The 24,660-nt window shown below is 52.5% G+C and overlaps 1 protein-coding gene and 2 long non-coding RNA genes across 3 annotated transcripts in view; 2 read left to right on the top strand and 1 right to left on the bottom strand.

The window, feature by feature from the left end:
* The first annotated feature begins 8,956 nt into the window (after positions 1 to 8,956).
* LOC123486578 lies at positions 8,957 to 10,434 on the top strand. Its single transcript, XR_006659424.1, has 3 exons — positions 8,957 to 8,981; positions 10,088 to 10,105; positions 10,319 to 10,434. It is a non-coding gene; the product is annotated as an uncharacterized LOC123486578 (long non-coding RNA).
* A 1,438-nt stretch (positions 10,435 to 11,872) lies between these two features.
* On the top strand, positions 11,873 to 13,053 carry LOC123486579. Its single transcript, XR_006659425.1, has 3 exons — positions 11,873 to 11,929; positions 12,571 to 12,746; positions 13,039 to 13,053. It is a non-coding gene; the product is annotated as an uncharacterized LOC123486579 (long non-coding RNA).
* Positions 13,054 to 21,829: 8,776 nt separating this feature from the next.
* LOC121562182 (general transcription and DNA repair factor IIH helicase subunit XPB) overlaps positions 21,830 to 24,660 on the bottom strand; it is an 80,654-nt gene continuing 77,823 nt past the window's right edge. The window contains 1 exon segment of the mRNA XM_045217942.1: positions 21,830 to 22,254. Coding sequence (XP_045073877.1) covers positions 22,117 to 22,254 — 138 coding nt within the window. The 3' untranslated portion in view covers positions 21,830 to 22,116.

Here is a 24,660-nt window from a genome sequence, read left to right on the forward strand (position 1 = left end):
AGAAAGACAAAGGCCCAATGAGGTGACAGCGCCAGCTGGCAGAAAGCACAGCCTGAAGGTTATTGTTGAAGGAGAGGGAAGTTAGACAGCCACTTGAATGAGAGTAAAGGTAAAAGGCACGCCAGCGTATATAAAAGGACAATGCCTGGGAAGAAGAGGTACAGCCAGAATGCAGACCCACTAAAATGAAATGGCAGGAAACACAACGCCACGGCAGATTTACACGCCTGAACATGGCAGATAAAGTGACAATGCAGACAGAGACAGCTTAGCTGTGAGGAAGATGACCCAATGAGAGGTGGAAAGACAAACAAATGGCAGATAGGCATAATAATGCCTGAAATGTAGAGAGGACACTACTTAGCCGGCAGAGAGGCAAAAAGGACACACCAAACAGAGGCAAAGGACAGCCAATGAGAGGAAGACACACAGCTGCAGAGACTATAGATACGCTTGAATACAGATGTAAGCGATTGCCTGCAATGTTAATATAACTTCACGCCTAAAAATGCAGCAGACCTTTTCGATCAATGCCTGAATGTGCCGCAATAAGATAACTTTCAGATTGTACTAAATGCAGACCTTGCAGACAGTTAAAATGCAAGTAAAGGTAGAGACTAAGATTACGTTTCAAATGTGGTAAGACTAATCTGACACAGCCTTAGCTTGGAGAAAGTGACAGAGTGCCTTAAATGGCAATAAGACCCAGGCACGCCTGGAAGGAGAGGGCGATTTCACAGCCGCCAGCGGCAGACCCAGATTGCGCCAATGAGACAAAAAGTGACAAGCCAGCTGAGAGGGAGAGACAGTGTCTCACGGTAGAGGAAGACAAGCTGAATGAGACTAACACGCTCAGCCATGAGATTATGACAGCCACTTAAACAGCAGACACCTTACTAAACACACAGAGGTAAAAGGACACTGGGGAGTGCAGAGAGGAAAGGCAGGCAAGCATTGTTGCCTGGAATGCCAAGATAAGAAATATTGAGTCAGAGGCAGAGGAAACAAGACAGCCTGAAGGCAGAGGTGGGCGGCACAGCCTGGGATGGCAGAGGCATGCTCGATGTTGGGAGTGTAAAGATACGCCTGGGAAGGGCAGATAAGGACAGCTTAATACAGATGTAAAGACAGCCGCCTAATGGTAGAGGGTAAAAAGACAGCCTCTGAAGGGCAGAGTGCAAGGACAGCCTGAAGGAGGGACTAATGGGTGATAAAAGCAGACAGCGCTTGAAGGTAGAGAACTTAACACTTGATGTAGTAGAGTGAAGACATTTGGGCAAGAATGACAGAACTGACACAAACACTTCTAACGCCACAAAAGAGAAAAAGACAGCCACTTGGAATGCACAGATGTGCTTAACACAGCGCCTGGGCAGATAGAGGGTGACACACAAATGGCAGAGAGGAAGGATTACACTGGAATGAGAGACCTGACACGCCAGCGCAAGAGACTGATGCACACAACACGCTTCAATGCAGAAGACGCAACGCCTGGCTGGGTGGAACTGGGACACAGCCGCCTGGGGCTAGCAGAAAGGACAGCCAGTGGCAAACAGACAGCCAGCTTGAGAGTGAAGACAGCCAATGACACTGACACTTGAATGCAGAGAGGACCCGATTACTAGCGGCAGAGAGTAAGTGTAAAGCACAATACCTAGCTGGCAGAGGCAAAAAGATGACAGCTCACGTGCAGAGACTATTTGAAATGAGGAGAAAGATGAGCTTGGCTGTAAGAGTAAAAATGATTGTCTAGAATGGCAGAAGAACCTTCTTTGACATGTTTGAATGCAAGCAGAGACTGACAGCTTAGCCTATAGAGTAAGGGACACCCAAAGAGAGAAAGCACACAGCCTTGAAGGAGAGGCTGACTAACAGGCAGATATTACGACAGCCAATGGCAGACTCAAACGATACCAACAACGACACAAATACTTAAATGGAAAGCGACAGTCGCCAAGGAGGTGATTGTTTGAAATGACAGACCTTATCAGTCTAAATGGGCATGAACTGACACGCCTGAATAGAGGGAAGACACACCACACCACGAGGCGCTAACACAGCCTGTAGAATGACATATATGACACGCTCAGATGGCTAAAGATAACAATCTGACAGCCGCTCAGCCAGGCAGAGAGGTGCTTATGACAGCCACTTGGCACACGGGGCAATGTAAGGATGCCAGCGCCTAGATGGCAGATAAGCGACACGCCAGCCGCAGATAAAGATGTTCACTTGAATGACAGACCTTACCACTGAATGGAGGAAGAGAATGAAACACTTAATGAGAGACGAACAGCCACTGAAGCGGGCAGAGGCAAGGACAATGGAAGGCAGAGTTAAGGACAGGGTAATGCAGAGGAACACAGCCCCAAAGCAGAAGACTGACACATGGCCCAGATGGGTTATAGAGAGGGAAGGATGTCCCATGGGCAGAGGACACGCCAGCTAGAGACCCACGGCCAGCTGTGGCAGAGGTAAAACACAGCCTAGCTGTGGCATATGAGGGGACACAAGAATGAATGAGACACCCAGCCTAGCTGGGCAGAGAGAGGGAAAGACAGGCCCAATGAGAGGGTATAGACTCAATGCAGATATGGCAAAGCAGGACAGGGCCTGGCTGTGAGTAAAAGGACAGGGTTAGATGGCGGGCAGGAGAGCAAAAGGACAGCCCAGCAAGAGATGCACAATGGGATGTGCAGATAAGGCATGCTTGGGATAAAGAGAGAGGTAAAAAGGCAAAGGACAATGCCCAGCGTGGAAAGCAATATACCTGAAGGAGATAGAGGCACATCAAAGCCTAAAGCAAATAGAGAGCGAATGGCCAATGCAGAAAGCAATGTCTTCTAATGGCAGAAAGGACACACCACGTGAGGTAAAGCACACGTCAATGTAGATAAAGCATAATACGCCAAATACAAGAGAACCAACAACCAGACAGCCAATGTGTGGAGATGGCACAGCCTAAATGGGGTGAACCCTCTTGCACTGGCCTTCAATGCAGGAGGAAGGACACACAGCCAGCCGCAGAGGCACTAATAGCAGAAAGGAAATGTCTTTCCTCAAATACAGGTGGCAGAGAGGAAAGGGACAGCATTGGAGATTTGACAGAGAACTTCACACATTAATGTTAACTTGAATAGCTGCAATGCCTAAATGGCAGAGATAAAGCACACAGTCACTAATGTGGAGACACCCAATGGCAGATAAAAAAACACACTGCCTCGGTTGTGGAAGATGAAAGATATCACACGAATGGGCAGATGCACAGGCCAATGACATAACTAATGCCTGGAATGCAGAGAGACCTATTATCACTTTAAGCAGCAGATAAGACAGTCGCCTGAATAGCAGAGTAAAGCAATATGTAATGCCCAAATGTTAAGACCAGGGGACGGCAAAATACTTGGCTGGGAGAGAGGCTATTACCTGAATGGGCAGAGAAAGACAAGAAACTAATACAGCAAGAGAACTGACCTTTGATTAGTCTTCAAATGGCAGAGACTTCAGATTGTCTGAAGATAAAGGACACGCTCAAATGAGAGCAGGCACAGCCCAATGAGGGCGACAGCCAATGGCAGAGGCAGACAAATGAATGCGGTGATCGACACAACAGCGCTAAAATACCGCCAGACCCGACAGCCGAATGTGAGAAAAAGGACAAATGTCACCATAACACAGAGGTGGAAGAGGATGTTTCTCAATGTGAGAGGTAAGATTATCTTAAATGAGATAATCACCAGGACACGCCTGGACACAGAGACTTTATGATACAGCTTGAATGAGGAGGAAGAAAGCAGACAGCTCAGCGACAGGAAGCATTTGAAGGAGAAAGGACAGCCTTGAAGGAGACCCACACCCAAATGTGAAGAGGTGTAATAAGAATACCTGGCTGCAGATGTGTTAACACCCAGATGGGCAGAGGTAAGCACTTCCCCAATGGCAGAGCTGATTGTTACCAAATGATAGAACACTAACCCACAAACAAATGCAGTAAGAGGCGACAGCCGCCAGCGAGAGACTTTTGACAGTAAACAAAGCAGATGAAAGACAGCCGCCAGCTACAGAGGGAAGCACAAAACCAGCTGCAGAGGGTAAGGACAGCCAGACAGGCAGACCAGACAACATTTGGGATATGGCAGAGGTAAGGACACGCCAATGCAGAGGAAGACAGCCAATGACATCAACTTCAGACAGCCATGAAGGCAGAGGCGCCTGAAGGCAGAGGTGTAAGCAGCCTGAATGAGATATCATCTCCAGTATTAATGGCATAGCAGAGAGGGGCATATACTGCATGTGAGAGGCATGACAATAAATGTAAGAAGGCAGGCAGGCAGAGAGGTAAAGCCAGACAGGCCCAAGAAACACAGGGCCTGGCCGGCAGAGTAAAAAAGGACATTAAACAAGAGATAAAGACAGCCCATTGGGAATGGCAGAGGGAAGGATGGCCTTTGAAGGAGATAGTAAAAGGACAGCCTGGCAGAAAGCAGGACAGCCACTTAACAGATGAAGGTGGCAAAGAAGGGTAAGTAAGAGCATTGAGATGATACAAAAGACAATGCCCACAGCAGATATAAAGACAGCCAGCTGTGATGTGGAAAAGGACAACATAGAGGGCGACAAATACTTAGTCAAGTATATATTTTAAGACACAACACAAACAAATGCCCACGAGAGGGGGCGATTACTTGAATGGGCAGATATGTTATAATGGGTTTAGCTTAAAGTAGATTACTGACAGCTCAATTATAAAGACCCAATGAGAGGTGCGACAGCCAAATGCACAGAACTTCCACAATGCAGCGCCTTAAAGCAGATAAACACTCAATGCAGGAAAGATTACCCAATGGCAGAGAGGCAGACACATATTTAAATGCAAGAAAGAGACGGCTTCAATGATACACCTCACCACGTTTTCAGCCGGCAGGTGCCACTGGCAACAATGCCAAATGCAAGAGACTACCCACAGCCGCCTAAATGCAAGATTTGAGGACACACACAAGTAATGCAGAATCAACTTTTTTACACACTTTCTCAATAAAAGTATAATGTAAGACAAATGAAATGCAGAAAGAACTTCGCAGACACGTTTAAATGCAGCAAGACTGACTGCTCTTCACGCACAGAGACTTACGGGCACGCCTAACAAGCAGAATCCCTTGACGCCGGAAATGCGTGGGATCTTCTTTTCTACGTTTGAATGCAAGACCTTAATGAAAACGCTAAAAATAAAAATAATACAATATGAGACCCGTGATGCCTGAATGCAGAGGACTGACAGCTTGGGAAAATGCCGTGGCAGAGACTACAGACAATGAACAAAATGAGAGGAGAGGTGGGGCACAATGCAGAGCCGCCAGCTGCAGAGATCCTTGCACTGGAATGGCAAGAGAGTAAAAGACAGCCACAATGCACATGACTGGACAGCCTGGGAAGGGAGATAATACCAACACAGACACCAACGCCTGTGCTGGACAGCTGGGATAAAGATAATATTACGTGCTGACGTCACTAGATAGCAGATGTGGGTAAGACGTTTTTCAATGCAGGCAGAAGATGCAAAGACACACCCAGAGGCAGATAAAAAGACATCACTAAATGGCAGAGGAAGCACAGCCAGATGGCAGGAGGCACACTGATGTGGTGATAAAAAGACAGCCTTCCGAATGGGCGAAGAGTGTGCCACACGCGCCTGAAGAGGAAGACACGCCAGCGTTAAGTTGACACCAACGCAGATATAAAAAAAAGACAAATGAATGAGAGGAAACATTGAGCCACATGGAGGCGACGCCTAATGGGCATGGAGACCCTGACGCCACGCCAGCAAGAGGGAATAACACAGCAGACAACCTTCCTTGATTGCATTTCAAATGCAAAGCATGGCATAGACCTTTTGCAGACGTTGTGTCACTTGAAATGAAAGGAGATGGACGTAATGCAGCAGATAAGATGAAACGCCTCAATGGGCAGATGTGCGATGTACAATGGAAGGTTAACTTCATAACGATGATATCACCAAAATGGCAGAAGATCCGCCAGCAAACAACACATTGAATAAGATAAAAAAGGACAGCTCAATGCGGGAAGACCCCTGATGTCACTAAAAACACAGCAGAGGTGACACTTGAGGAGAAAAGACAATCTGAAATGTGAGGATAAGTGATTGGGTTTCAATGCACATGACTCCACACTTGAAAGTGTAAGAGATCTTACTGACACTAAATGATGCACAAATGAGATAAAGCACAACCCAAATGACATTAATGCACAAACAACAAAGATATGGCAAAGAAAGACGATTGTCACTTAAATTTTTAAGACAGCCTGAAATGGCAGAGGTGGACAGCTCAGCTGCACAGACTTACAACAGTATTTAGAAATGAGAGGAAGAGCACAACAAATAGAGGAAGAGTGATGACACAGCCATTAATGCAGAAAGAATGTTAATAAGACATAACCTTACAGGATGTTTTTCCTAAATGTGGAGACATAAGATCCCTTCAGACAATACTGGCTAAGAGATAAGTATATCAATGTCTGGAAACATGGTAGAAATAATATCACCTGAATGCGCAGAGGTAAAGACGGTTGAAGAAAGAGTGGTAAGAGACGCCTAATGCAGAAAGATATCGCCAGATGGGCAGAGAGATCTTGACAGGCCTCTCCCAAAGATGCGTGTGTTAATAACTTCTTCAGGTGATTACCGCCTTCCGATGTTGGTAAGTATTTTCATCGCTTCCCGGGAGGCAGAGATGGCTTCAAAGCTTAAGTTTTGATGCGTGATGAATCTGTGACTGAAATGTGTTTTCAAGATGCAAGAGACAACGACAAGCTCCCAACGCAAGCAGATAAAGATTGCTCTTCTGAATGGCAGGCAGATGATTGTCACAGAGCAGGACAGCGCCTAAATGCAGGAGCACAGCCACAATGCAAGGTATATGACAATGCCCATAAATGGCAGATGTTGACACACTTAGATGTACAGAGATCCTGCAAAGACGTTTCAGATGCATAAAAGGTAGGTAGAACTTCACGCCTCAGACGCTAAAGTAACGACTCTTTGATGTCGGATGGCAGAGGGCACGTCTTCTGATAAGACAACTTTGACGTTACACTTGAGGACGCCTCAATGGCAGCAGCAGAGAAAGGATGCCCAGACAGTGCAGAGACTTATTACATCTGAAGGAGACGGACACGCCTAAATGAGGGAAATATACCAATGTGGAGAAGACTGACTGACAGCCTTGGAAGGGCAGAAGACAAAGGACAGCTTTTAGCCAGGCAGGCAGACTGACTATGATAGCCACAGAGAGGGGCAAGTGACAGCTAGAGTGGAGAGAGGGGTGACAGCTTAAATGTGGCAGAGGGCTGGAACAGCTAATGGGTGAGAGGGGCGGACAGCGCTTGGGAGGAGACAGAGGGGGCAGGACAGCTACGCAGAGGCAAGGACACACCAAAGGCAGAGACCCAGACAGCCAAAGACACACAATGCAGACAAACCCAGATTGCCTAAATGGGCATGGTTGACCCGACGCCTTCCTCAAATGGAAGATGCTGACACACTTGGGACAGCAGATCTACTGCCTGGAACAAAGCAGAGAGAGATGGAAGATGTCATTAATGGCAAGAGACCTGGACACAGCCTGGACACGTGGAAAGACAAACATTTTCAAATGGGCAGAGAAGATCTCGCAATGTGGAAACGACAGAGTTGACAGTTACTAATGCAAGATATCCGACACTTCTGAAATGCAGTATAAGGCAAGCATAATCAATCTTGACAGCCAAATGCAGAGATGCTGCGAGACACAGCCAAGAGACCCACCGACAGCGCCTGAATGCACATAAGAGCTAATAATAAAACAATGCAGAGTAAAGGATAACAATACCAAATGGAAGAGTAAAAGCAATAATACTGAATGCAAACCCACTGCCCTTCAACAAAGCAGTCCTCTTTTACTGTCGCCTGTGGCTGGCAAGGTGACACCCACGCGCCTGAAACACTTTATAGACTACTGCCCAAGGCATATAAAAGACACACCGATGAGATAAAAACATGTTTAATGGGAGCAGAAAGACAGCCTCAGGCTGGCAGAGAGGTGGTGTGGTGGTAGGCAAGGGACAGCCATTGAATGAGAGGTGTGGTGACAGCGCCAGGCTGGGCAGACCTTGGACACACAGCGCCTCTTCTGAAGGAGAGTGGAAGTGAAGTAGAGGAGAGGGGCAAGCACAGCCGCCCACTGGTAGAGGCACAGCCAATGCAAGACCCTTGATACTTAAAATACGTGCAGAGTGCCACGACGCCTCTCAGCTGCAGGTGGACCCACCCACTTTGAGCCACGGCAAAGATCTGACAGCGCCTCAGCTGGCATAACAGGAAAGCAGACACAGCTCAGGGCCGGGCAGAGCCCACGCCTGGGACGGGCAGATAAGACACGCTCTTGAAGGCAGAGACGACTTGGAAGGCAGAGGGGCACAGCGCTTGAAGGGCAGAGAGACTCGTGATGCCTAGCCGCAGACGACATCCCATGCTTTGGAAGGGCAGGGTGACAGCTTGGAAGGAGGTGACAGCCGCCGGAAGGGGAGAGGGGTGACAGCGTTTGGAAGGGGAGAGGGGTGACAGCGTTTGGAAGGGTAGAGGGGGGACAGCGCTTGAAGGAGAACTGGACAGCGCTTGGAAGGAGTGGGGGACAGCCGTTGGAAGGGCAGAGGGTGACAGCGCTTGGAAGGAGAGAGGAGTGACAGCGCTTGGAAGGAGGGGGAAGCTGGAAGGGAGAGAGTGTTGGAAGGGAGAGGGTGACAGCGTTTGGGGAGGGTAGAGGGTGACAGCGCTCAGCGGGTAGAGGGGGACAGCTTGAAGGGTAGGGAGGGGCAGACAGCGCTTGAAGCGGAGAGGGGGTGAATGCTGGAAGGAGGTGAAGTTAAAGTAGAGACGGACAGCGTTTGGAAGGGTAGAGACGTGACAGCGTTTGGAAGGGTAGAGGGTGACAGCGTTTGGAAGGGTAGAGGGGTGGACAGCGCTTGAAGGGTAGAGGGTGACAGCGCTTGGAAGAAGGAGGGGTGACAGCGGTTTGGAAGGAGAACATTTGGAAGGGTAGACGACGCTGGAAGTGGGTTGAGGTGACAGCGCTTTGAAGGGTAGGAGGGTGGACAGCGCTTGGAAGGGTAGAGACGTGGACAGCGCTTGAAGGAAGGGTGACAGCGCTTGAAGGGTAGAGGGTGACAGCGCTTGAAGGCAGAGACGGACAGCCGCTTTGGAAGGGCAGAGGGTGACAGCGCTTTGAAGGCAGAGGGTGACAGCGCGATGGAGAGACGTGACAGCGCTGGAAGGAGAGATCGCATCGTGAAGGGTAGAGGGGTGACAGCGCTTGAAGGGAGAGGGGTGACAGCGCTGAAGGTAGAGGTGACAGCGTGTGGAAGGAGGTGACAGCGCTTGGAAGGGCAGAGACGTGACAGCCGCTTGGAAGGGCAGAGGGGCAGACAGCGTTTGGGAGGAGACGGACGCTTGGAAGGAGGACGGACAGCGCTTTGGAAGGGGAGAGGGGTGACAGCGCTGGGAGGGAGAGACGGGACACGGAAGGTAGAGGGGCAGACAGAGGAAGACAGCGAAGGGGAGAGGGGTGACAGCCGCTGAAGGAGAGGGGTGACAGCGGAAGGAGAGGGGACAGCGCTTGAAGGAGAGGTGACAGCGCTTGAAGGAGTGACAGCGCTTGAAAGGAGAGGGGTGACAGCTTGGAAGGGCAGAGGGGTGACAGCCTGGAAGCGGTAGAGGGGACAGCCGAAGGGCAGAGGGGTGACAGCCGCTTGGAAGGGAGAGACGTGACAGTTGAAGTAGAGAGGACAGCGCTTTGAAGGGTAGAGGGTGACAGCGGAAGGTGGAGAGACGTGACAGCGCTTGGAAGTGGCAGAGGACAGGGTTTGGGGAGGGGAGAGAGGTGACAGCGGTTTGGGAGTGGCAGAGGGCAGACAGCGCTGGAAGGCTGGGGAGGGGTGACAGCGCTTGAAGGGGGTAGAGGGGTGACAGCGCTTGGAAGGGTAGAGACGTGGACAGCGCTTGAAGGGAAGAGAGGGGTGACATTGAAGTGCAGAGGGTGACAGCGTTTGGAAGGTAGAGACTTGGACAGCGCTTGGAAGGGTAGAGGGTGACAGCGCTTGGAAGGAGGAGGACGTTGGAAGGGAGAGGGTGAAGCGCAGGAAGGAGAGGGTGACAGCGCGAAGGGAGAGGGACAGCGCTTGGAAGGGTAGAGGGTGACAGCGCTTTGGAAGGGTAGAGATCGCACACGGAAGGAGAGGGGTGAAGGAAGGAGAGGGGTGAATGAAGGGTAGAGGGGTGACAGCGTTTGGAAGGGTAGAGTGGTGACAGCGTTTGGAAGGGGAGAGACGTGACAGCGTTTGGGAGGGGAGAGGGGTGACAGGGTTTGGGAGGGTAGAGGGGTGACAGCGCTTGAAGGTGGGGAGAGGTGACAGTTGAAGGAGAGTACACGCTTGGAAGGGTAGAGGGGGTGGACAGAGGAGAGTGACAGCCGCGAAGGGTAGAGGGGTGACAGCGTTTGGAAGGGTAGAGACGTCACAGCGTTTGGAAGGGTAGAGGGGTGACAGCGTTTGGAAGGGAGAGAGGACAAAGGCTCTGAAGGGTAGAGGGGTGGACAGCGCTTGAAGGAAGGGTGACAGCGCTTGAAGGCAGAGGGGGAAGGATGATGGAGGGAGAGGACAGCGTTTGGGAGGGCAGAGGGGTGACAGCGCTTGGGGAGGAGAGGGCAGACAGCGCTTGAAGGAGGAGACACCGCTTGGAAGAGAGGGTGACAAGCGCTTGAAGGGAGGGACAGCGCTTTGGAAGGGCAGAGGGACAGCCGCTTGGGAGGCAGAGACGTTGACAGCCGCTTTGGAAGGGTAGAGGGGTGACAGCCGCTTGAAGGGTAGAGGGGGTGACAGCGTTTGGAAGGCTGGGTAGAGGGCAGACAGCCCCTTGAAAGGAAGAGACGGACAGCGCTTGGAAGGGCAGAGGGTGACAGCGCTTGGAAGGAGAGGGGTGTGACAGCGCTTTGAAGGGTAGAGACTGGACAGCGCTTGAAGGGTAGACAAGACAGCGTTTGGAAGGGGAGAGGGGTGACAGCGTTTGGAAGGGAGTGAGGGGTGAAGCGCTTTGGAAGGGTAGAGGGGAAGCGCTTGGAAGGGTAGAGGGGTGATAGCGTTGAAGGGTAGAGACGGACAGTGGAAGGGTAGAGACGGACAGCGCTTGAAGGAGAGAGGTGACAGCTCAGCGGTAGAGGTGACAGCGCTTGAAGGAGAGACGGACAGCGCTTTGGAAGGGTAGAGACGTGACAGTTGAGAGAGACGGACAGCGCTCACTGCAGACGTGACAGCCAGTTTGAAGGAGGGTGACAGCGGTTTGGAAGGGAGATAAGACAGCGCTTTGGAAGGGTAGAGGGTGGACAGCTGGAAGGAGAGGGGAGACAGCGCTTGAAGGAGAGGGTGACAGGGTTTGGGAATGGGGTAGAGGGGCAGGACAGCGCTTGGAAGGCAGAGGGGTGACAACGTTTGGAAGGAGAGGGCAGCCGCTTGAAGGTAGAGGGACAGCCAGCTTTGGAAGGAGAGAGGTGACAGCGCTGGAAGGGCAGAGGGCAGACAGCGCTTGGGAAGGGCAGAGGGGGAACAGCTGGAAGGGGTAGAGGGAAGGACATGGGAAGTAGAGAGAAGGAGACAGCGTCAAGGAGAGGGGTGACAGCGCTGAAGGGCAGAGGGGCGACAGCCATTTGGAACTGCAGAGGGGCAGACAGCGGTTTGGGAAGGGAGAGACGTGACAGCTGGACAGAGATCGTGACAGCGTCGAAGGGAGAGGGGTGACAGCGCTTGGGTGCAGAGGGAGACAGCGCTTGAAGGGTAGAGACGTGACAGCGTTTGGAAGGGGAGAGGGGTGACAGCGTTTGGAAGGGTAGAGGGGTGACAGCGCTTAGAAGGTGAACTGGAAGGGTAGAGGGTGACAGCGCTTGAAGGGTAGAGGGTGACAGCGGAAGGAGAGGGGTGACACGCTTTGGAAGGCAGAGGGGATGAATGCGGTTGGGGAGGGCAGAGGGTGACAGCCGAAGGGAGAGGGTGATGTGGCTTGGAAGGTAGAGGGGCACAGCTAGCTTGGCTGGGCAGAGGGTGGACAGCGCTTTGGGGAGGGCAGAGGTGACAGCTGCCTTGGAAGGCAGAGTGGCAGACAGCGTTTGGAAGGAGGGGGAGACAGCTACTGAAGCAGGAGGGTGACAGCCGCTTGGAAGGGCAGTAGAGGGTGACAGCCGCTTTGAAGGGAGAGGGACAATTGAAGGAGAGGGCACAGCTAGCCGGGCAGACGCTGACAGCTTGGCTGCAGAGGACAGCGCACTAGAGGAAGTGACAGCCAGCCTTGGAAGGGTAGAGGGGTGACAGGGTTTGGAAGGGTAGAGGGGTGACAGCCGCCAAATGTGGCAGAGACGGATGGAAGGGCAGAAGTGACAGCGCCTGGCTGCAGAGACTTGACAGCGCTGAAGGAGAGGGGCGACAGCCATTGAATGTGGCGCGAGACGTGACAGCCGCTTGGAAGGGTAGAAGGGTGACAGCGTTTGGAAGGGTAGAAGGGGTGACAGCGTTTGGAAGGGTAGAGACGTGACAGCGTTTGGAAGGGTAGAGACGTGACAGCGTTTGGAAGGGTAGAGACGTGACAGCGTTTGGAAGGGTAGAGACGTGACAGCGTTTGGAAGGGTAGAGACGTGACAGCGTTTGGAAGGGTAGAGACGGACAGCGCTTTGAAGGTAGAGACGCACAGCGCTTGGGCTGGGTAGAGACGTGACAGCCGCTTGGAAGGGCAGAGATCGGACAGCGCTTTGGAAGGGAGAGGGGCAGACAGCTTTGAAGGGCAGAGAGACGGACAGCGCTTGGAAGGGTAGAGGGGTGACAGCGGTTTGGGCGCGGCTAGACTTGACAGCGCTTTGACAGCACAACGAGAGAGGGGTGACAGTGCAGTTTGGAAGGGTAGAGGGGTGGACAGCGTTGGGAAGGAGAGATCGGACAGCTTGGAAGGGAGAGGGGTGACAGCGCTTGAAGGGCAGAACGTGATGCTTTGGGAGGAGAGAGCGACAGCGCTTGGGGAGGGTAGAGGGGTGACAGCGTTTGGAAGGGTAGAGGGTGACACCGGGAGGGTAGAGGGTGACAGCCGCGCTTGGAAGGGTAGAGGGTGACACGGGGAGGGTAGAGGGCAGACAGCCATTTGGGGAGGGCAGAGGGGAAGGCTGGAATGGGCAGAGGGGCGTGATGGAAGGTAGAGGGGGAAGGCTGGCCGGGTAGAGGGGACTGAAGAGGGAGATACATTGGAGAGCACACACAGGGAGAGGACACGCGGAAGGGTAGAGTGACAACTTGGGAAGGCAGAGTGAAGGGAGAGTAATGGAAAGGTGAGGTGATTGGGAAGGGTAGAGGGGGAAGCTTGGGAAGGGGAGGGAACAGGGGCAGCTAGGGGAATGGAGAAGGACACGTTTGTGGAAGGGAGAGAAGACAGCGTTTGGAAGGGTAGAGGGAAGACAGTTGGAAGGGTAGAGGACGCACAGCCAAAGCTTGGAAGGAGTAGGAGCGTAATGAGAGAGACAGCCGAGCGGGAAGGAGAGACGAACGCCTGAAGTAGATAATGTTGAAGCGCTGAATGGGCAGAGGGAGATTGAAACAGGAAGGGAGAGGGGGACATGGAAGGAGGTGATTGTGCTTGGAAGGGTAGAGGGGCAGAGCTTGGGAAGGCAGAGACAGCGTTGGGCAGGGCAGAGGGGCGGATTAGCGAATGGGGGGGAGTTTGGAAGGGTAGAGGGGTGACAGCGCTTGGGAAGAGCAGAGGGTGACAGCGGAAAGAGGGATAAAGGTAGAGGACAGCCATTGAAGGGATTAAGGTTTTTTGGGAGGCAGAGACGGACAGCCGCTGGGGAGGCAGAGACCTGGGACAGCGGGGAGGCAGAGGCAGACAGCTGGGAGGGCAGGAGGGCACAGCTTAGAGGGTAGAGACTTACAGCATTGGGAGGGTAGAGATGGAACGCTTGGAAGGTAGAGGGGGACAGGCTGGATGTGGCAGAGGGGCGATACGCTGGGAAGGATAGAGGGGTGACAAGTTGGAAGGAGTAGGGGAACCGGAAGTAGAGGGGAAGGGAATGTAGAGGCGAAGCAGGGAGAGGGGGGAGGGTAGAGATGCGGACAGCGCTTTGGGGAGGGTGAGAGAGGGTGGGAGGGGTGACAGCGTTTTGGGGAGGTGCAGAGACGTGACAGGCGGGGGAGAGACGGAGGAAGGGAGAGAGGGTGACAGCGTTTGGGGATAGAGACGGACAGCAATTTGGAAGGAGAGATGGACAGCGCTTGAAGGGGAGAGGGGTGACAAAGGTTGGGAAGGTAGAGAGGACAGCGTTTAATAGAGGGGTGGACAGCGTGAGAAAAGACAGCGCTGGGAAGGGAGGGGACGCGGAGAGGGTGACAGGGGAAGGGTAGAGAGGTATAAGGGAAGGGTAGAGGGGGGACAGCGCTTGGGAGAGGAGAGGGGAAGCGCTGAAGGGTAGAGGGGTGACAGCGCTTGGAAGGGTAGAGACGGAAGTTGATAGATGGACAGCGTTTTGAAGGGCAGAGACGTGACAGCGCTTGGGAAGGAAGAGTGGAAAAAGGGAGAGACGCGATGGCGCTTGAATGGGCAGAGAGAAGGCTTGGAAGGGTAGAGGGGCGACAGCGCTTTGGAAGGTAGAGACGTGGGATTGAGTCAGCTTGGAAGGGTAGAGGGGTGACAGGGCTTGGAAGGGTAGAGGCGAGGACAGCGCTTGGGAAGGAGAGGGGGTGGACAGCGCTTGGATGGGTAGAGGACGAAGGAAGGGAGGAGACGGAAGGCTTGGGAAGGGGCAGAGGGGGACAGTTGGAAGGAGACGGACAGACGCTTGGAAGGGCAGAGGGGTGACAGGGCTTGGGGAGGGTAGAGGGGACAGGTTGGAATGGGGAGAGGGCGGACAGCCTGGAAGGGCAGAGACGGACAGCGCTCTGGAAGGCAGAGAGGCGACAGGTTTGGAAGGGCAGAGACGTGGACAGCGGTTTGAAGGAGAGAGAACGTTGGGAGGGAGAGGGGGAATTGGGAAGGAGAGGGGTGAAGGGAAGGGTAGAGGGGGACAGGAAGGAGAGGGGGAAGCGCTGAAGGGCAGAGACAAGCAAGGGCAGAGACTTGGACAGCAAAGAGGGGAAATGGTGAGGGAGATGACAGCTGGCTAAGGGCAGAGGTGACAGCGCTTGAAGGGAGAGATGGACAGGCTTGGAAGGGCAGAGGGGGAAGGAGGAGACTGAAGCGTTGGAGGGAGAGACTTGGACAACGCTCTGGAAGGGAGAGGGACAGGCGCTTGGAAGGGCAGAGGGAAGGGACAGCAGCTGGAATGGCTGCAGAGGGGTGACAGTCGCTTGGGAGGGAGAGACACGCAAAGGTGACAGTGAATGTGGTAGAGGAGGACAGCGCTTTGGAAGGGTGAGAGGGTGACAGCGTTTTGAAGGTAGAGGACAGCGCTGGGAGGGCAGAGGTGACAGCGCTTTGGAAGGGCAGAGGGTGACAGCCGCTGAAGGGCAGAGGTGACAGCGCTTGAAGGGTAGAGGGTGACAGCGCTTTGAAGGGGAAAAGTTGGAAGGGTAGAGACGGAGGAAGGGAGAGAGACAGCTGGAATGGGAGAGGGGACAGCCGTAGGTGCGTAGAGGGGAGACAGCGCTTGGAAGGGTAGAGGGGACACAGCGCTGAAGGGTAGAGGGGAAGAGGAGAAAGGAAGAGAGACGGATAGCTTTGAAGGGCTGAGGAAGCGCTTGGAAGGGTAGAGGGGGACACGCGTTGGAAGGGCAGAGACGGACAGCGCTTGGAAGGAGAGGGAGGACAGCGGGAAGGGGAGGGGTGATTACGTGGAAGGAGAAGAGTTAGAAGGGTAGAGACTTGGGACAGCGCTTGGAAGGTAGAGGGGTGACAGCGCTTAGGAATAGGTAGGAGAAAGTGAAGGAGAGATCGTGAAGGAAGGGCAGAGAGACAGCGCTTGGAAGGAGAGGGGTGACAGGCTGAAGGCGGCAGAGGGGTGACAGCGCTTTGGAAGGGAGAGGGTGACAGCGCTTTGGAAGGGGTGAGGAGCTTGAAGGGTAGAGGGGTGACAGCGTGAGGGAGGAGAGTGGACAGCGCTTTGGAAGGGGAGAGACGACAGGGAAGGAGGGATAGCGCTTGGGAGGAGAGAAGAGAGGGGAAAAAGTGAAGAGAGGGGGAAGGCTTGGAAGGGCAGAGAGGGACAGCCGCTTGAAGGAGAGGGGTGACAGCGTGGAAGGGAGAGAACATTGAAGGAGAGGGGCAACTTGGAAGGAGAGGGGACAAAGTAAGGGATAGGGGTGGACAGCGCTTGGAAGGAGAGGGCGAATAGCGCTGAAGAAGGAGAGATGGCATAGGCTTAAGGTAGAGATGTTGATAGCCGCTTGAAGGTAGAGGGTGAATAGGCTGAAGGGTAGAGGGGTGACAGCGCTTGGAAGGGCAGAGATCATGTTGACAGCGTTTGGAAGGTAGAGGGGTGACAGGGGTTTGGGAGGAGGAGGTGATTGAGTTTGGGAGTGGTGAGAGGGGAGACAGTAAATGGGGAGGGTGAACTGAAGAGAGGTGAAGCATTGGAAGGGTAGAGACCTGACAGGCCAGTTTGGAAGGGCAGAGGGACAGGGGAAGGAGAGGGAAGGGAAGTAGAGGGGTGACAGCGCTGGAAGGCAGAGAGAAGAATTGGAATGGTAGGGAGGACAGCGGAAGGAACTGGAAAACAGATATGGGGAAGCGCCGGGAAAGAGACTTTGAATGGGTAGATGAAGAATGGAGAGACTTGGATATGCGCTGAAGGGGAGAGGTGACAGTCGCCCGAATGGGAAAAAGAAGAGAGGGGACAGAGAATGGGCAGAGAAATGGACAGCACTTGGTAATGGGCAGAGGGAAGTGACAACTTATGGATATGAAGGAGGAGGGGAATGGGAAGAGAGGAAGAAGAGTAGGGGGAAGCCTAGGGAGCAGAGGCAAACGTGGGAGGGCAGAGGGATAAGAAAGAGCAAGAGGTGACAGTGAGAAGAGATAGGGAAAAATATTTCTTGGAGGTGACAGCTTGGGGAGGCAGAGAGGACAAGCTTGGGAGGGAGAGAGGAGTGTCAGGGAAGAAGAGGGGTGACAGATTGTTGAAGGAAGAAGAAATGAGAGTGCGCAAGGCCGGCAGATGGGGGACAGAGGGAAGGAGATGAGAAAGAAGACAAGGGTGGAAGAGGGGGGAGCAGCGCTTTGGAAGGGAGGGTGGAAGTGAATGAGAGGGACAATGAGCAGCAGAGAGATTTGGAAGGCTGAGGAAACGAATGGGCAGAGACCGGACAGCGGAAGGGGTAGAGATGGATAGCGCTTGGAAGGAGAGGGGTGATAAGTGTTTGGAAGGGTAGAGGGGTGAAGCGCGAAGGGGAGGACGGATAGTGAAGGAGACAGCTTGGGGAAGGCAGAAGACAGCTTAGGGTGAAGCGCTGAAGGGAGAGGGATAGCGCTTGAAGTGGCAGAGGGGGAAGCGCTTGGAAGGGTAGGATAGAAATAGGAAGGAAGGAGGAGGGTGACAGGGAAATGAGGACAAGATTGAAAGAGTAGAGAGGGGGATTGCGCTTGAAGGGGAGAGGTGAAGCAAGGGAGCGCCTGGAACGAGGCGACGCTTGGCAGGAGTAGAGGATGAAGGTAGAGGGGACAGCTGCAAGAGTGACATGGAATGGGCAGAGGGTGACAGGCTGGAAGGAGAAGGAGAGGGACAGCGGAAGGAGAGGAAGGAGAGGGTGACAAAATTGACAGAGGGCACGCCTGGAAGGGCAGAGACGGACATGGGGAGAGAGGAAAAGTGAACAAATGGTAGAGGGAAGACACTTGGAATGGGCAGAGGGGTGACAGGCGGAAGGGCAGAGTAGGACAGCGCGAAGAGGGTGAGGTTGGAAGGGAGGGAGGGTGACAGCAGAGAGGGGCAGACAGGTGAAGAGAGACTGGGGAAAATTGGAAAGAAAAGATAGTTCTGGAAGGAGGTGAAGAGGAAGTAGAGGGAAGGAAGCTGAAGGGTAGAGGAGAGGAGAGAAAACAGTGATTGGAATGGGCAGAGAAGACAGCGGAATAGGATTGAATGGGAGAGACTTGGACAATGTAGAAGGAGGAAAGAGAGGGGTGAAGCGCAAGAGAGGACAAGCTTGAAGGAGAGAGGCGAAATGGAAGGGAAGCGTGAAGGCGAAGGGGAGAGATCGGATAGATTGAAGGGAGAGACAGCGCTGGAAGGAGTGGAGAGAGGTGACAGCGGTGAAGGCAAGTAAAGAGAGGGACAGCATTGGAAGGGGGACAAAAGGGTAGAGGGTGAAGGCTTGGAAGGGAGAGATGAAGCCAAGGAGAGGTGATAGGAGGAGAGACAGCTGCTTGAAGGAGAGGGGGGAAGGGAAGGAGAGGAGGATGAGAGGAAAAGAATTGGAAAGGAGAGAGGACACTGAAGGAATGAAGCGAAGAGAGGTAAGAGCTTGGGGAGGAAGGAACCGGGAGGAGATGAAACTAAGGGCAGGACGTGTAAGAGCTACGTCTGAATGGAGAGAGGATGGAACAGAGAAGTGACCTTGGGAGGGCAGAGGAGGGGGGACAGGTGGAAGGGAAGAGAGAGACAGGTAAAAGGGGTGAAGCGCTGGAAGGGAGAGGGGGGACAGCCTGGAAGGAGAGAGTGTCAGGCTTGAAAGGGCAGAGGGGTTGACAGCGCTTAAGGGAATGATAGCGCCTGAATGGGTAGAGACGTGATAGCTGGAAGGCAGACGTGACAGCGCCTGGAAGGAAGGGAAGGGAGAGGGGGAAGCAAAGAGAGAGAGAAGGTTGAAGAGAGGAAGGACAGTGGAAAGAGACGAAGCGTGAAAGAGAGGGTGGAAGCTTGGAAGGAGAGGGAAGGTGGAAGGGTAGAGGGGTGAAGCGCTGGAAGGAAGGGAGGGGAAGAGAGAAGGCTTAAAAAAAAGGAAGGGACACGCTGAAGTGGAGAGGGTGAAGCGCTTGAAAGGGCAGAGGGGTGACACGCTGGAAAGGGTAGAGGCGACAGTAGTGAAAGGAATGGAAGGGCAGAGGGGGAAGCGCTTGAAGGAGAGGTGGAAGGCGTTGAAAAGGGGGAAGGAAAAGATGAAAGAGGGTGACAGCGCTTTGGAAGGGAGAGGGGTGACAGCTGTGAAGGGTAGGAGTGGGTGAAGCTGGAACGGAAGAGAGGGGTGACAGGTGGCTTGGATGGGGAGAGACGGAAGGAAGGCAGAGACGGGACAGTGGAAGGAGAGAGCGCTGGAAAGAGGTGGACAGCTGGAAGTGGCAGAGACGGAAGCGTTTGGAAGGGCAGAAGGTGAAGCGTTTGGAAGGGCAGAGGGGTGACAGCGTTGGAAGGGTAGAGGCGACAGCGCTTGAAGGGAGAGGGGAAGCGGAAGGGCAGAGGGGCTGACAGCGCTTGGAAGGGATAGGTAACGGAGAGGGGACGACAGCTGGATGAAAAGAGAAAGGGGAGAGACTGAAGGTGGAAGGGTAGAGATGGAAGGTGGAAAGAGAGGACAGCGCTTGGAAGGGGGTGAACGTTTGGAAGGGAGAGACGGAATGAAGGTAGAGGAGAAGGCTGGAAGGGAGAGGGGTGAAGCGCTTGGAAGGAGAGGGGGAAGCGTGAAGAGAGGGGAGGACAGCGTTGGGAAGGGTAGAGACTGGACAGCGCTTGGAAGGAGAGGGACAGGCTTGAAGGGAGAGGGGTGACAGCCTGAAGGGAGAGGGGAGATGGGAAGGGCAGAGGGTGAACGTGGGAAGGGTAGAGAGGACAGCCGCTTGGAAAGGAAAGAGGGGAAGAAGGGAGGAACGAGAGGGTGACAGGTTGGAAGGGGAGAGGGGGACAGGAAGCAGAGGGCAGTGGGGACAGTAGAGGGAAGGGCAGGGAAGGGTAGAGGTGACAGCGTTGAATGCAGAGACGGACAGCCTTGGAGGAAGGGGGACAATGGAGGAGAGGGAAGGAAGCGCTTGAAGGGGGTGACAGCTTGGAATGGTAGAGGGCGACAGCGCTTTGAAAGAGGGACAGCGCTTGAATGGAGAGTGAAAGCTAAGAAGGGTGACAGCTGGATGGGAGGTGAAGTGAAGAAGAGCGAGAAGGAGTGAAGAAAGAAAGATAATTGAAAGGGAAGTTGGAATGAACAGAATGGAAGGAAGAGGGAAAGGGAAGGAGAGGGGGACAGGGAATGGAGAAGGAAGCTAGAGAAAGGGGAGAGGAGCAGGCTTGAATAAGGGGGACAGCGAAAGGGGGAACTAAGGAGTGACAGGTAGAAGAGAGGGGTGACAGGATTGGGAAGGAAGTAAGGTTTGGAACGGTAGAGGGGGAATGAAGGAGAGGGGTGATACTGAAAGGGTGACAGCGTTGGGAAGGGAAGACGGAAGCTTTGGAAGGAAGGGGAAGCGAAGGGAGAGGGAAGACAGCGCTGAAGGAGAGGGTGAAAGTTAGGAGAGGGACGGACAGCGCTTGAAGGCAGAGGGGAGACAGGTTGAAGGGCAGTAGAGGGGGAAGCGCGGAAGGGAGAGGGGTGACAGGGGAAGGGGAGAGATGGAAGATTGAAGGTAGAGGGTGACAGCGTGGAAGGGCAGAGGGAGTGACAGCGAAGAGGGTGAAGCGTTGAAGGAGAAAGCGCTTGGAAGGAGAGGGGGATAGCGCTTGGAAGTAGAGACTGACAGGGTGGAAGCAGAGGGCGAAGGAGGAGAGGGTGACAGCGCTTGGAAGGAGAGGGTGAAGCTTGGAATGGAAGAAGAGACAGGGGAGGGCAGAGGGGAAGGGGAGAAGGGGTAGACAGGCGCCTGAAGGGAGGGGACAGCGTAGAGGGTGATGAAGGGAGAGACACAGCGTTGGGAAGGAGAGGGCGTGACAGCGGTTGGGAAGGGTAGAGGGGACAGCGAATGAAAGGAAAGGGGACAGTCGCTTGAAGAGAAGTGAGAGCGCTTGGAAGGAGAGAGGTGACAGTGTCTGGAATGGCAGATAGAGGGAACGCCTGAAAGGGAAGAGAGGCGAAGTGGAAGAGAGGGGGAGGCTGGAAGGAGAGAGTGAAGAAGGGAGAGGGCGAGAGGTGAAGGAGAGATAGCGGAAGGGTAGAGGGGGAGGGAGGAAGAGGGGACAGCGCGAAGGGGAGAGGTGATAGCGCTTGGAAGGAGAGGGGAAGCAGGAAGGGCAGAAGAACGCGGGAGGGTAGAGGGGAGACAGGTTGGGAAGGAGAGGGGTGAGAGCGCTTGAAGGAGAGGGTGAAGCGCAAGAGAGAGTGAAGCGTGGAAGGAGAGGGGAGCGCGAAGGTAGAGAGGGTGACAGCGCTTGAAGTGAGAGAGGGTGGACAGCGCTTGGAAGGAGAGAGGGTGAAGCGCTTGAAGGAGAGACGTGACAGCGTTTGGAAGGGTAGAGGGGTGACAGCGTTTGGAAGGAGAGGGGTGACAGCGTTGAACGGCAGAGAGTGAAGCGGAAGGTAGAGGGGTGAAAGTGGAAGAGAGGGTGACACGTGAAGGAGGGAAGGCTGTGCAGAGACGACAGGTTGGAGGGAGAGGTGACAGCGTTTGGAAGGAGAGGGTGACAGCTTGGAAGGGAGAGGGTGACAGCGTTTGGAAGGGGAGAGGGGTGACAGCGTTTGGAAGGGTAGAGGGGTGACAGCGTTTGGAAGGGGAGAGGGGTGACAGCGTTTGGAAGGGGAGAGACGTGACAGCGTTTGGAAGGGTAGAGACGTGACAGTGACCCATAACAGACTTGGTTGAGAAACTGTGATTCTGGGAACAAAAAAAATATACAAACGAATACCAAAAAATTCCTGTTTTATTTAACGCATTACATGAAAACATTGTGAAGACAAAAAACTAAACACATTATGAATTAAATGTGATGAAAAGAAAAGTTCACATTTAGTATATTTACTCTCTGGATGACAAACAGCCCTAAAAGTGACTGAGGTCATGGGGTCATGGTGATGCAGAACTGTGTTCTTTCTGAAACACACAGGGGCCTATAGCAGCTACCTCTAACCTGACCTCAGTCTAGGAATCCCTTCCAAAAGACCCTGGATGCATCCCAAATGGCACCCTATTCCCTATGGGCCCTTCCTGAAGCGTTTGAAGAGCGGGTGGATGTTGTTCCCCATGTGGGCCCTGCCTCTAGAACGATACTCCATGTAGACGGAGTCATCAGCCCCAGACATGGAGCTCATGGTACCAGGCCTCCGCTGGAACTGATGAGGGAGAGAGAGAGAGATCACAGAGTTTACAACCACAGACTGTATTGAGAACACAGAGTTTAGAATAGAGAACTGGAGGGGAGAGAGAGCGAGCATAGAGTTTAGAATATAGAACTGGAGGGGAGAGAGAGTTTAGAATATAGAACTGGGGGGGGGAGAGAGTTTAGAATATAGAACTGGAGGGGAGAGAGAGAGAGATCACAGAGTTTACAACCACAGACTGTATTAAGAACACAGAGTTTAGAATAGAGAACTGGAGGGGAGAGCATAGAGATTAGAATATAGAACTGGAGGGGAGAGCATAGAGTTTAGAATATAGAACTGGATGGGAGAGAGAGCGAGCATAGAGCTTAGAATGTAGAACTGGAGGGGAGGGCATAGAGCTTAGAATATAGAACTGGAGGGGAGAGCATAGAGTTTAGAATATAGAACTGGAGGGGAGAGCATAGAGTTTAGAATATAGAACTGGAGGGGAGAGCATAGAGTTTAGAATATAGAACTGGAGGGGAGAGAGAGCAAGCATAGAGCTTAGAATGTAGAACTGGAGGGGAGAGCATAGAGTTTAGAATATAGAACTGGAGGGGAGAGCATAGAGTTTAGAATATAGAATTGGAGGGGAGAGCATAGAGTTTAGAATATAGAATTGGAGGGGAGAGCATAGAGTTTAGAATATAGAACTGGAGGGGAGAGCATAGAGTTTAGAATATAGAACTGGAGGGGAGAGCATAGAGTTTAGAATATAGAACTGGAGGAGAGCATAGAGTTTAGAATATAGAACTGGAGGGGAGAGCATAGAGTTTTAGAATATAGAACTGGAGGGGAGGAGCATAGAGTTTAGAATATAGAACTGGAGGGAGAGCATAGAGTTTAGAATATAGAACTGGAGGGAGAGCTAGAGTTTAGATTATAGAACTGAGAGGGGAGAGAGAGCAAGCATAGAGCTTAGAATATAGAACTGGAGGGGAGAGAGAGCAAGCATAGAGCTTAGAATGTAGAACTGGAGGGGAGAGCATAGAGTTTAGAATATAGAACTGGAGGGGAGAGCATAGAGTTTAGAATATAGAATTGGAGGGAGAGCTATAGAGTTTAGAATATAGAATTGGAGGGGAGAGCATAGAGTTTAGAATATAGAACTGGAGGGGGGAGAGCATAGAGTTTAGAATATAGAACTGGAGGGGAGAGCATAGAGTTTAGAATATAGAACTGGAGGGAGAGCATAGAGTTTAGAATATAGAACTGGAGGGAGAGAGAGCAAGCATAGAGCTTAGAATATAGAACTGGAGGGGAGAGAGAGTTTAGAATATAGAACTGGAGGGAGAGAGCATAGAATATAGAACTGGAGGGAGAGAGAGTTTAGAAATAGAACTGGAGGGGAGAGAGAGTTTAGAAATAGAACTGGAGGGAGAGAGAGTTTAGAATATAGAACTGGAGGGGAGAGAGAGTTTAGAATATAGAACTGGAGGGGAGAGCATAGAGTTTAGAATGTAGAACTGAGGGAGAGAGAGTTTAGAATATAGAACTGGGAGGGGAGAGAGAGAGTTTAGAATATGGAACCGAGGGGGAGAGAGAGCATAGAGTTTAGATTATAGAACTGGAGGGGAGAGAGAGTTTAGAAGATAGAACTGGAGGGAGAGAGAGTTTAGAATATAGAACTGGAGGGAGAGAGAGTTTAGAATATAGAACTGGAGGGGAGAGAGAGTTTAGAATATAGAACTGGAGGGAGAGAGAGTTTAGAATATAGAACTGGAGGGGAGAGAGAGTTTAGAATATGGAACTGGAGGGGGAGAGAGAGCATAGAGTTTAGATTATAGAACTGGAGGGGAGAGAGAGTTTAGAATATAGAACTGGAGGGAGAGAGAGTTTAGAATATGGAACTGGAGGAGGGAGAGAGAGCATAGAGTTTAGAATATAAAACTGGAGGAGAGCATAGAGTTTAGAATATAGAACTGGAGGGGAGAGCATAGAGTTTAGAATATAGAACTGGAGGGGAGAGCATAGAGTTTAGAATATAGAACTGGAGGGGAGAGCATAGAGTTTAGAATATAGAACTGGAGGGGAGAGAGAGCAAGCATAGAGCTTAGAATATAGAACTGGGGGAGAGAGAGTTTAGAATATAGAACTGGAGGGGAGAGAGAGCATAGAATATAGAACTGGAGGGGAGAGAGAGTTTAGAATATAGAACTGGAGGGGAGAGAGAGTTTAGAATATAGAACTGGAGGGGAGAGAGAGTTTAGAATATAGAACTGGAGGGGAGAGAGAGTTTAGAATATAGAACTGGAGGGGAGAGCGAGTTTAGAATATAGAACTGGAGGGGAGAGCATAGAGTTTAGAATATAGAACTGAGGGAGAGAGAGTTCAGAATATAGAACTGGAGGGAGAGAGAGTTTAGAATATGGAACT

Source organism: Coregonus clupeaformis, unplaced genomic scaffold (genome assembly GCF_020615455.1).
Source record: "Coregonus clupeaformis isolate EN_2021a unplaced genomic scaffold, ASM2061545v1 scaf1281, whole genome shotgun sequence".
In the NCBI taxonomy this organism is placed as follows: domain Eukaryota; kingdom Metazoa; phylum Chordata; class Actinopteri; order Salmoniformes; family Salmonidae; genus Coregonus; species Coregonus clupeaformis.